Source organism: Diadema antillarum, unplaced genomic scaffold (genome assembly GCF_040938485.1).
Source record: "Diadema antillarum isolate AM-2024a unplaced genomic scaffold, OU_Dant_1.0 seq00000685_RagTag, whole genome shotgun sequence".
Taxonomy (NCBI): domain Eukaryota; kingdom Metazoa; phylum Echinodermata; class Echinoidea; order Diadematoida; family Diadematidae; genus Diadema; species Diadema antillarum.
The window spans coordinates 170912-184620 of record NW_027271590.1 but is presented as its reverse complement, the minus strand read 5'-3'; the positions used below and the strand labels follow the sequence as shown (position 1 = coordinate 184620).

General features: G+C 37.6%; 1 protein-coding gene across 1 annotated transcript in view; it reads right to left on the bottom strand.

The window, feature by feature from the left end:
• The window catches only part of LOC139737200 (calcium permeable stress-gated cation channel 1-like), a 64272-nt gene that overhangs the window by 1754 nt on the left and 48809 nt on the right, over positions 1-13709 (bottom strand). Inside the window, exons 8-16 of the mRNA XM_071647876.1 lie at positions 13287-13398; positions 12016-12089; positions 10601-10681; positions 9589-9700; positions 8143-8276; positions 7167-7286; positions 3525-3583; positions 2453-2547; positions 1347-1543 (exon numbers count right to left, since the gene is read on the bottom strand). Of these exons, the coding sequence (XP_071503977.1) occupies positions 1347-1543; positions 2453-2547; positions 3525-3583; positions 7167-7286; positions 8143-8276; positions 9589-9700; positions 10601-10681; positions 12016-12089; positions 13287-13398 (984 nt within the window). The remainder of the gene's footprint in view (positions 1-1346; positions 1544-2452; positions 2548-3524; positions 3584-7166; positions 7287-8142; positions 8277-9588; positions 9701-10600; positions 10682-12015; positions 12090-13286; positions 13399-13709) is intronic.

The window sequence follows — 13709 nt, the reverse complement described above, 5'->3', positions numbered from 1 at the left end:
TACAAATAGCATGAGGCCTATCTGGTTGATTTCCATTTTCTAAACACTGTCTTCATCATAACAATGTGATCACTGAGCAGAATATCAAATATTTCCTTGACAGAAATTCGCACACACATTGGCACTTTGATTGGTTTATGAATGATATACACATCAAGACATGCATAACTGTGAGTAACAAAACAAACAGATATACAATATTATTATCAGTTACTGGAACACAGCCTTTGAATCTACTGATATGCAGCTTGTAGCTTGCACAGTTCTAGTTCCTTCTGCTCAGAAGAGCAGACCAGCACAGTTAATTCTTGTGACACAAATGTGAAAGGTCTTGTACAATTTGCACGTATCTGAGGCTGCATTTAGTCTTTTTTTTCCTTTTTTTTTTTTTTTTGCAGGCAGCACGTCAAAAATACATCATCAAACATTTAATCATCAAAGACACAAATGTGTCCAATCCCAATGAATGTAAGATGCTACTGCAATGCTTAGCTGCAGTTGTTGACACATCATTATAAGTTTTCACTGCTGCATGGGGTTACATTATTCATGCAGCTGTATTTGCTAACATTCTACTTGCCATAGCTTGCCATATCTGTTTTTCATGTATTCATCTAGGTCCAGATCAGCAAAGATTAGACTACCTGTAACTTACAATAACTGATAATTCCATGGCAACAGCCAATGAGCTCTCACGATATTAAGTAGATGCCACCCAAGGTTACTGAGATCATACTGTCCTTCAAATATGCAGTCACATGACAATTCTGTGTACGCAGCACAACCAAACAATCATTTCCATTTGGCCTTGACGAAACCTTATTGTGGAATTCGCAATTCATTTTCACTTTCTGGAGTGATATTATACTTACACTGAAAAATTACTTTGAATTATGTATGCCCTTCTGTTATGCTGGACAGAGCTAATGAATCACAATGGCATGTTTGCCAGAAGAGATTAAGTGGGATATTCACGCTGACAGTGGAAACGTTATGATTTGAATTGTGTCGTACATTTTATCTCTAAGTTCAGAGCCATTCTGCAATTGGGTGACTGCAGTCTAATCCCATTTCGAGCATGCAGACTTATGACACAAGCAAAATGTCAATACGATTCAATTAGCTTCTCATCTTCTTCCACATGCAAGCCAGTTAGGATTTGATTGAATGTTCAAGTTCTGCCAAGTGAGGGCGGTGTGACACATTCACAGAAGGGGAAGTCACACGTGCAGGAGAGATATATATACTGGCACGCATTGGTGAACTTGAGTGCAATGAGAGAAACTGGAAAGTCTAGTGTATATTGCACGACCATATGTCACCAAATGCTGAATGAAAAATTCTACCTGGCCAGGCCAAGCGAGGGCAGTATTAGAATCATGAGGAGGAGGAAGATGAACGTCTTGCGCATGATGGTGTGGTTGAGCTTGGTGCGCGTCCAGTGGAACTCAAAGTAGTAGCTGGAGTAGACGACCAGCAGGGGAAGGAGGGCAGCAAACGTCCACAGGAGCAGGGTGGGCAAGAATTGTGACAGGAAGGGTGACTGGAGAAGGGAAAGTGGAATATGGACGGAAATAAAACAGATGGATGTTATAACTTGAGTAGTTCTTACCCTGCTTGCCAAAAGAGAAAAAAAAAATCACTACACAAATTTTCAAAATACACCATAAAATACAATTGTACATGAATTCATAGGTCACAATATACCCAAAAGACAGTCTACTAGCATTAAGAAACTTGAAAGATAAAGTCTAGAAGTGTAAATTGAATCAACTGAAAACACTGCAAAAAAGATTGGAGAAAAAGTATAACAAATGAAACAACAAACACGACATATTCAAACACTTCAGCTGATCTCACTGAGATCGCTTAATATTATTTAACAAATGACATCAATGATTTTTTTTCAGATATGCCAACCAAACAGACAGCACTTCTAATAAAAAAACAACAAAACTGTGTTTTCCACTTTCTTTTTCCTCTTCAGGTTCAAATTACCTCACAGTCCAGCAGACAGAGAAAATATTTTGACTATGTAGGATCAATGTGCTTTGACAAAAGCAGCTCACTCCATGTGCAAGTCTCATTGTAATAACCAAGGCTGCACACTAACCCATTTTTCTACTGGACCCACCTGTCTGTTTGACCAGTAAGTACCCAGTTTTTCCATTTTTATTGGTCCATTCCTGAAAAAGTTACTGGTCCAAATCGCCCAACAGTGATTTTTACTGGTCCTGGACCATTGGACCAGTGCCAGTGTGCAGCGTTGTAATAATTAAACATCATTTTCTGCAACAAGAAAAGCTTGCTGAAATCTTTACTGCATAATGCATCATAAGCCTAATTCAGTCTGCTTGGTGTGATCTGTATTGAAGGCAAAATAACATCACACTAACATGATGATGCAAAGTGCAGAGATTTCCCCAGTCAAATGGGGGTTGTTTGCACTAACCTTGGCCTTTGCTAAGGCATCTTGATAATTGGTGCTGTCGAGTGTCGTCATTATCACAGAGGGTGTGGTCAAGAAAAACAGCAGCACGAACAAGGCTGTGAAGATACGAGGAGCACATGACAAAGATTGGTAAATCCTACGACACATGTCTGCAAGGGAGGGTTTATGCTTAACTTTTTTGGGGGCCATAATCAGCATTTTGAAACGTGATTGGTGCAAAACACAGTTGTGTCCTGACTCCCTTTGATACAAATGCTTCTTCAAAATGCTGACTAACCCGTTGAGGACAAGTCCTGAGTATACTCGGGCAGGTGTCTATGGGGAATGCGTGTTGTAGTAAAATCAGTCTGTCCTTAACGGGTTACAATTTTTTTAAAAAAAGGTGTATTTACCACTGGTGATTTTCTCCAATCGTATTTACTGGGGAAGCATAAATGCAAATCACGCTTAAATTGGCAATTACCTCTAATCACATTTACTGGAGAATCATAAATGCAAATCACATTCATGACCGGCGATTCTCTCTAATCGCATTTACTGGGAAAGCATAAATGCAAAATCACATGCACTGAACAGCTCTCTAAAACAGAGGTTTAGAGTTTTTGAACAATGCACAGTGCTGGTTTGCAATATGGGTTCTTTCTGAAGCTCAAAAAATTGAGCATCAATAGTACCCTCATGTATTAGCATTTTGGATAAGTGTTCCAAAGTGCTGATTCTGGCTTCACATAAATGCATCCCTCGAACCATGATTGCTGCAAATTCATTTGTACTGAGGTGAGAAAGATGCGAGTAAAAACGTGTGCTCATGAGGGAGACAAAATGCAGCTGAGCTGGATGACAGCTGTAGTGACGGAGTTAAACCTATCTTTACTGACTGCTGAATTTTCAATTTGGATGATAAAGTGAATAATGTGCAATTGAATTCTGAAAACAGTGTACTTGATATCACATTATAGGCATCTGAAGCAGAGCATCATTTGTCATTAAGACTTTACAAATTATTAAACAATCAATGATAAATGCTACAGATTTCACTTGAAGTATTTTCACCAACATTCTCTACACTCACCGATATTGATGAGAATGACACTAAGCCACCACACATACGGACTGATCGACAAGTTTTCCCTGCAAGAGAGGATAAATCAAGATCAAACATCACATTCGGTGATTTCATGTTCAGTGCTAGTGCTGGCACTGGTGTTATCTCCCCAACTGCCTTTCTCCATCGAGCTCCAATACCAACGGTCAGATTAATGTAATTGATACAACTCATAATCATCCATCCCCAACACTAGTTCTTTACACCAATGTGAAATCCTGCATGAATTGCACAATGAAAAAAGTGATTGCACTTGGTTGAATTCAAATTAAGAAAAGATCCTGCCATGATTACCTGTATTAGACGAGTGATGCGGAAGAAGAATTAAAATGCCACTAATTTATCAACATCTCCAAATTACAATGACCATAATTTTACTCCCAGGCATAGATTTATGTGGCAAAGTCAACAGTGTTCATGTACATTCCACTGGTGACTACCACATTGGTAAAGGTTATGCACATAAGTGAACGTGAGTGGCCATTGCCCTGAATGTGGGCTTCCCACGTAAAGCAACGATAACACCAACATGAACTTGTGGATTTAGCCAATTGCGATATAAAAGCATGTACATCACAAACAAGGATTGTGGAGCTCTGTTCAGCAGATGATATTCAACACCGAGCCCAAAACTAGCTACAGGAACTATGTCATGAGGTTTTTGAGGTTTTCAAGTTTGTGTTTGGGTTTATTGCTGGTGCTAGAGATGAGATAGCACTAACACCACCTCTAGCACCAAACTTGAAATCACTCACTGTGAATGATCTATTCCATAGTGAGAGTTAATGATTAGTATATGGGACAACTGGTCAGTGAACAGACCTTGATGACAGATACCCCTGACACTGACCACTTCACATCTTGCCTGACTGGATGAATTTTGTCTCAATGAAAAATGCACAGAAATTATATATATGAAAGCTGATATGGATGAATTAATTCTTCCAACATTGGTCATGCTTCCAAAACAGCATCAGCTAAATGAGGGATCTTTTTCCTTCAGCAGGTGAATTTTTCTTGATTTGAGATTCTCTACATATTATACTTTTCCTGAGCTTGACAGTGATGCAGATACAGATTAAAATGGGTGAAGACTACAACTGTAGTTATCATGCCCCTCTTCATATTAAAGCAAAAATGTGTGCAGTGCATTGTAACACTGTATGTCTGTATCAAGTCTGCAAACGTTGATGAGGGGTTATTAAAGTTATTATGTGGATCCTTTAATTGCTGCCAATGCAACGATAAAGGGATGCATCACGATCTCAGTCTCCTGTTTCTCCACACATGTTCCTTTTCTAGCTGAGATCAAACACAGGATGCACTCTTAATCAAACAATGGAATATGACATTAGTATATTTCCTGCACAAAAGACAGCTGAATGGTTAGCTGTAAGGACATTAGCAGTGAGGACGACAACATGTGAGTCATGCAAAAGGTCAGATTTTGGCGATGACAAGCGAAATGAATTGTGCAAAATCATCGAGACTTGCAATGACTGGACAGATAGTACATGCAGCCCGCTCTTCAAGGGTAGAAATTTAAACGTGCAATGTTCCCATGAGCAGTTCATGTATGAGAAATGACAAGCGTCACTTAACACCTCTCATATGGTTCTTTTAGATGAATAATAATAAATATAATTTTGATTGGGAACATGACTGGGTGATGAACGTCTGTATGATTGACTGTAACATAACACTATAATGTCAGCTCAAATCCAGACTAGGATGCAGTAGGGCAAGCACATGTTAGAGATGGCATGCTGACAATCATGTGTGCTACAAACTACTGACACAAATATCAGTAAGTGGGTACTGTGTCATTGGCCGCATTATTGCTGTTATAATGGAAAGTATTAACTGAGGAATTTGAGTGCCAGATATTGTAGGCAGCTAGTAAGCAATATCTATCTAAAAACCTACCAACACACAAGTATTATCTTATGTCTTCTATTACTTCTTGGAGAAACTAGGTTCTGGAACAGAGTGAGAAAATTGGATAACATTTGACAGGCACATAGAGTGGACTCAATACTCACAAGATGACATAATTCAATAAGAATCTATCAATGTATTCAAATTCTGCTCAGCACAGGGCAAATCATGCATTAACAGCTATGAGCAAAGGAAAATTACACAAGATAAACTTGGCAAGACATGATACATATCTGAATGAAAATGGCTGGAGACCTAGCTAATAATTTATTTCTTAAATCTCACAGGAAACTTGAAGAAGAAGTCAGCTGGTCTCAAATGACATATTTGGAAAAGTCCAATGTAAAAAATTAAAATGGGAAAATAAGAAACTGTGATATAAACTACAATTCAAGCATATGAACTTGTTTCAGTCACATTTAATGCAAAAGATTAAGTTATATTGCACAAAGATAATTTGATTTTGTTGTACCTAAAATGTTTTGACCTTCATGATCATACATACCAGAAGCTGAGTTACCATATTCCACTGTGTGGTAATAATAGGTACAGTGTAAATCAGCATCCTTCGCTTTATATAAGCTTGGAAAATTTCGTCAGTTTTTGGATGTAAAGACCACTAAGAAGCTTGTTCAGGCTTTTGTTATATGTCATTTAGATTATTGTAACAGTTTGTTGTATAATATCTCTGACTCACAGTTACATAAACTCCAGGCAATTCATAATGCAGCTGCAAGATTGATCACCTGCACAGAGAAGAATTCTCACATAACCCCCATTTTGAAACAGCTCCATTGGCTTCCTGTTCAGTCACGTATAGTTTTCAAGATACTGTTACTGACTTATCAGTGCCGCCATTCAATGGCACCAGAATATCTCAGTAAGTTCTTGGTCAGGTACGCTCCCTCTCGTAATTTAAAATCAACTCAGAAAAATCTTCTCCAATGTCCTGCTATTACAACAAAGTTTTATGGTGAGCGATCTTTTGCTCATGCTGCTCCCACACTATGGAATGCTGTTCCGTGTTATATAAAAGAAGCTCCCACAGTGTTAAAGTTTAAAACTGCTCTCAAGACATTTCTGTTCAAAAAGTATTATGAATGAGTTTGGTTCTGCATTGATGGTACACACATTGTACACTATATTTCTTCTTTCTACTTTCATCCCTCTCCTTTAAAGCGCATAGAGACACCACGGTAGTGATATGCGCTATATAAGTACTGTGTTATATATATATATACAGTGTTCTGTAACAATTTATATTGCACATTACACTCTCAAGAGGAAAAAAAAATCAATACAGCTTTCAGTCCCCCCCCCCCACACACACATACACATACACACACAAAACGCTCATGAGTAGAAACATTCATGTTCCAAGGGAGTTAAAAAAACATGGTAAAATACACAGGACATCATGCAAGACATTTGGGGATGGTCTCCTAATACTATTGACAATACAAAGGCTTGGATCTTGAACATTTAGATAATTACTTCACTTAAAAGACCCTCTCATCTCATATAAATGGGAAAGGACATTCCAGGAGCACATCGTTATTTCTTTGCCAACCTGATAGCAACTTTGTTGCAAACAACATAAAGGAAAAGGTAATTTTACTAGCTTATGTGGTAAGATAATACAAGGAAATGGGAAAAAAAAAAACCACCTACCATATAATGTCATCTGGCTTGGGAGCGAAGTCAACCTCCCAGACTGTGGAGTGAAGCTGCCTACTGACACTAGACACAGTAGGTGGGCCTGTCTTTAGGGTTGCATAGTCATTGACAATCCTTCAACAAACAAACAAACAAACAAACAAACAAACAAATTAAGGGCATTTATTGCACACAAAGAATATACATGTACAACTTTTTTTGTACCTGCCATCTGCATATCATTCATGAGCTGGAAAATGTTCACATATACAAGATTTTTGATTATTACTGTAACTGATGCTAAAAGAAACATAACTGCTTGTATGCAGTATTGCTTGTATGCAGTATTACTCTGGTTAATCATGAGCATTCTCTTTGTGGAGAGCATGGCGCAAAATGAAAAGTTGATACCAAATACTGAATAGAAGGAGATGGTGTGCATGAAACCAAACAATACCAAAGTACTGAAAGCACAGAGAAATTCACTCTAATGCATACACGGCATCCCATCAGTCAGTGCATGTATCGTGTCTTTACAAGTGAATGGAATCTTTTTAACCCATTAGTAATTGAACTGCCCAAAGCCACCAGCCAGATTACTCCCTAAACCGCCCAAAACCGTTGTCCCCTTTTTTACAGTTTTATGCTTTGCTATTTTCATTGTTTTCATATAGAATATATAATTACATAATTTGAAAGAGGTTGAAGGTAAACAAAAGTATGTCAGAATTATTTCTGTGACACACAAGTCTCTTGGCAGAGTCCTAATAGGCTTGGAGGGAATAAACATAACTTATAACAGACAAAAATAAACATCCAGTGATCTATTTTGCATAATTTAGAAAGTTGTCAAAATGGGAGTAATATTGCGGTACCTTCCTGGGAACAATAGGCCATTATGTACTGAATCTTCAGTTGTTAAAGGGCTAAACAAAAAAGACAAAAGTGACAATAGTGATATGATTACAGAGCTAGTTTGCTTGGGACTCACTTTGCTGCCATGGCCTCACTGTGGACAGAGAGGAAGGCCATGCCAAGGTTGCTCTTCAATGCTTTACGTTTCTCCTCCGCCACTGTGACGGTCAGTTCTTCCTCCAGCTGGCTGTAGTACTCAATGGCATCCACCTATATACAGCAATGGATCACAAGGACAAAACATACAAACATACAATGAAGTCACACAGCAAAGATATCTCAAGGACAGGAAGAACTCAGTACTAGTGCAGAGATGCCAACCTTGTGAACAGAGCTGCAGTAATCTGAGGCCTATTTCTGGTGGAAAAAAAAAACCACACTGTTTTTATCTCTCCCGCACGCGTGTAGTGACACAATTTGCAAAAAACAGAATTTCCATGAAATCTGCATTATCTTCTAGAGGAAAAATAGTACAAAATACTGTTAAAAAAGTAAAAGTCGGCATCCAGTCTAGCAAGTGACCTGGGATAACAATTTCATTCATGATGCTTTTCACATTCACTGACAGCCCAAAAACGATGGACAAAATTAAAAGTTACAGAGATACAAAAGTTCCAAACTAAAACAGTAATTTGACTTTGGTAACCAAGCAGAATTGTCCTTTTTTTTTTCTTTTTTTTTTTGTTCAACTGACTGATGATGGGTATAGTGTTTGAGGGCATCAACCTTCATGAGGAAATTATGAGATAAATAGAAAACACAATATGTGGAAAACTTTTCAATGCTCATAACTAGTTGATTCCTGTACTCAAGCAGTTAAGTACAGACTGGCTATCTAGTAATATCACCTATTATTATAGGAAGAACATGTAAACATATGTAAAAACCTCAATAGCATCATTTCTACTTCAGCAGCTACAGAGTTGGTTGAACACAATGATGGCTGTAGTACCCTCTCACACACTATCAACTCTTTGAGTGTTAATTGGCACAGAATATCCCATTCCATTGTACACACTGTCCAAAGGCTCTAGCACAAGATGGGTTAAAACACCATCACCAGAAAAAGGTGGCAGAATAAAAAGCAATCAAATAAAAGGTAAAATGAGGGGCATACGAGTGAAATCAGAGGAGGTACAAGATGTCTAAGTATTTAGATATATGTATATATAATTTGATGCAAAAAATCCTTACTGGCTAAACTGCAAGGCCCAAGGTAAAACCTTTTAGAAAGAGAGGAGAAGAAACATAGAGGCTAAAGCTATCAGATTCAGCTGAAGAATATTGGGGTACACTTGCAGTCAGGATCTCAGCTGCGACAGATACTATTTGATTTTACGTTTTCACAACAACATGGCATCAATTCATAAAATGAGATTTTATTTTCCATAATGCTAATGATCAAAGAAAGACATGATCTCTTTTCACAAACACTGACATTGCCAGAGCTAACATAACCTGTGTAAAACAAGAGTAAACATTCTTTGCTCTCTTTTTTTTTTCTTAGTGCTTCATCACTCACCTTGGGTCCCCCGCACCCTAGCTGGCCACAGGTTCCCGGCTTGAGGGTGGGACGCTGAGTAGTTCTCTGATAGATCTTTTCACAGTGCAGCCTGTTCAAGTGGGCATCTCGTCTGGGTGTGATAGAAACAGCGAGGGTACACATCACAAAAATGAGTGCTTCACATTTCAGGGCCATCTTTTGCAGTTAATACTATTTATAGTACATAGGAGCACTTGCATATCAGTATGACTATTTAGATCTGGAATATTAATCTCAGGAATTTAAATCTGGAGGTTTCAAAAACTTTCAATTTGCAACAAAATACTAATCAAAGGCATGCAACATTTCCTCTGCAGTCTTGGCCCAAAATCTCACCTACAAAAAGTTCAGTTTTACACAAATTACTGTTTGTAAAAAAGACAGACTTGTATGTTATCATCAATTCCCTCCTGCCATGACTGTTGTTGAGGGATATGTACCCTGGTAGATTTCAAACTGAAATGCAATGCTGCATAAAATAACCCGTTCCAGCCAGCTAAGCTCTGTGGCAGAATAATATGCACAATTGTTTATGAGTTTGACATTTTTATGAGCATTTTGAGGTGATCTGCACAAATCTGCTCTACACCTTACATATGCATAGACTTTTTAGTTCACTGTAACAAAGGTTCTTAGTAATTCATTGTTTTGATTTGGGGTATATATTTTTTTAATTCTACAATAAAACTCAATTAATCTGAATAGAAACAGATTAAAATGTTGAAAGTTTAAAGATCACTACTCTCCTATCTCTGTCTAGGTTTGATTCTGCTCAATACTACAACAATTTGGCCCAAATTCACGAAGGTGGTACAATCTTGTCCATGCTTTAAACCACGGACAAGATTTAAACCATGGACAAGATGGTACCATCTTCATGAATTCGGGCCTTTGGGCCAAGCAACTAACATTTTGGTACAACACCTAATCTGTTACAAGTGAATGAGGTTTACAGTCTTCGGTTAATATTTCCTGTGTCTGCTGTGCATACCTCTGGGTGTCCAGTCTCTTTAGCCGTGCTATGTCATATGCAAACTGGACATCGGTCACAACAACATCTGGATATGCCTCTCTGCAAAGAAAAGGAAGAATCTCTGATGAAATGACAAAGAATGCCATGATACAATACCATAATCATGGATTGCATAGAGAGATAAACAAAATAGCTATTACCACCTGCAGCTGATCAAAAGTGACATTATGTCTATGCTTTAAACCTCAGCAAAACTACATAAAATTGGTGACTGTGAAGGCTGCACATTTTCTCCACATGAAAACATGGTAAATTATTAAATTGAGTAAACATCTGGAGGGGAATTTTCCTTTTTATTTTCCATACATGAGACAAAGAAACATTGCTTTAGATCACAGTTTCTATCAACCTAGTTCGAGCAGAACAAATCTACTAGCAGAGCAAAGAAATACTACTAGATCCCTACAGCCAAAGATCTATGCATGCCATGAATGGTTAAAAAAAAAAAAAGCCAAATGTAAGATTTTACAATTCACATCATTCAAACATTTGCTTTCCTATGTTAAGCAATCTTCAACAAGTAGCTCAGAACAGAAGGTCACTACATCAATAATTTTGAAGCTGATTAAGATCAATAAAATTAGAATTACCAATATATGAAAATGAAACTAGGAAAAAAAAAAACTTTACCGTATGTTCAAACAGAAACCTGTTTATATAATGAAATTGTAAGAAGTAGGCTCTGTGAATGATTCCGCAGATAAACAATACGAATGTTATCAAGCCATAAGGTCTGTCACAAATCTGTATAAATTGCCCTTCTAGTTCTAATAATCAAAATAAATAACACTCTATAGATAATGAAAACACTGGGATACACTGAACACAGATTACTGAGATTATCAGGCATTGCATCAGGCTCTGCACAACTATTAATACTAAAAGATGATGGTACTGTAATAGCTTACGAAGCTCTTATACATGCTGTAAAAGATCATTTACCATTATCCCAAGAGGGATGTTCTGCCACATTTTGGGTCAACTGTAAAAGCTTATGAAGCTCTTATACATGCTGGCAAGGATCATTTGCCATTATCCCCAGTGACCCCAAATGGATGGTCTGCAGCATTTTGGGTCAACTGGTCCTAAGATACTAATCATCATTGGCAAAATAGTGGTAACAGAAATGAGTTCAAGACCTCATCTAATCACGGCAGCATAACACTCCTTAAAAGCAATTCCCTATTAAATTAATGAAGCATTCACTCTAAAATGATATGAAGTCTGAGGCAACTGGAAAAGACACCATACACAGAAATAGCTAATACTGAAGTACACATTGACAGAATGGCCACTGCAACCTACAGAAAGAAATTTTCATGAGATGGCTATGATTTGGGGCAAGAACAGAGCAAAAAGGAAACTATACTCACTGGAAATGCTGCTTGATGAGGGCTGCATCAGTCCGTTCCAAAGGAATGCCAGATACTAGAAGAGTTCGAGACATCTATAAGAAGAAACAAAATTGGGCGAAATCCCAATCAATATCACAAGAGGTGGGGAGAACCTGTTTCATTGTGCAGTAGCATTGGACATCTCTTGCCCCTCTCTCCAAAAACTAAATGATTTTCTCTTCTTCTTTTTTTTTTGTCGTCAAAAAGACAGGATGGCATTCATAGCTTGCATGCATTTTACAAACTCGTAAGTACGAGTGTGTGATAAAGCATGATTGGTAATGACAAACAGTGTCACAAAACTAAATTGGTATGACCACAAGAACTTAATCATACAAACAAAGAGAGTCATTGATTTGTTGAGAAATGAGCAAGATTGCGTCGGGTGAGATTGAGAAGGGCGTTAAGTTGTCTTGAACACTATGGGCTCTGTGGCAACTTAACGCCCGTATCATTCTCAACCGACGATTATGTGGCAGAAAAAACTACAACTTGCTGAGGGCACTAGTGCGTTCATCTTGCTTTATCACACCTTCAAACACATGCTATAAATGGGGTTTATAGAGACAGAGTTCTTAAATGCATTTTCTTATACACCTTCACTAAAGTGTGGTGAGTATGTTGGCAGAGAGGTATAAATCTAGGTCAACAATATGTTGCAGAAATGTCATGCAAATAAAACTTGTAGGCCTGAACAGAGCTGCATATATCATGCTGAGAGATGCACTACCCTTGCTTAAAACTCCTACTATTAGGTTAAACAATGTGCTTTCAAACAACACACAATTCTCAACATAAGCTCTTCACAGCAACTCACATGTACACATGTATACACACAAACACACACACACACACACACACACTTCATACAAACACATATTCCATGAATCACTCTCAAAAAAAGAAATTACGTTTTTTCTCGATAAAATCTCTAGTAAATGCAGAGTACATGACATAGTCTTCTACATTGCCAATGACCACCTGACTAATGATTGCAAGAATGGCATTCATATACTTTGCAACTGATTTACAAATTGCCCTACATCAATGTAATTAAGTACTGAATTGATCAGTGTTTTAGTAAAAGATCTTGATGGAAGAATTTCATGAATTTGGCATCCATATATTCACTGATGAATGCATGTTTTTTACACACAAGTCCTAACTAAAAAACAAAACAAAACAAATAAAAAGAATACAGAAAAAAACCCCAATAATTTCAAATCATTTCCTTGATATGGTTATCTTACCGTGTCTGTTTCCTCACGGTAGGGAAGATGAGTGGAGAAGTGGCGCATGAAGATTACAACGAGGATAAAGTACAACATACAGAAGATTGTGTGAACCCATAACTTGCCATCTCTGTAGTAAGCAAAAAGATAGAAACATAGAGAAGAGACAAAAGAGGAAAAAAATGATGAAAAAATGAGAGAATGTGAGACAAATGAATCAACAAATAGACAGATAGAGAGAGAGAGAGAGAGAGAGAGACAGACAGACAGACAGACAGTGCGCATTTCTGTCTGTGTTGATATCAATAACATTTTTAAAGTCATCGGTACATCATCAATACATCGGTCTTTGTAGTACTTACCGAGCAATCTAAATTTATAAAACTAGGAAGATGAGCTGAAGACTGCAATATAACCATATTAAATTTGATTCCATTTTGA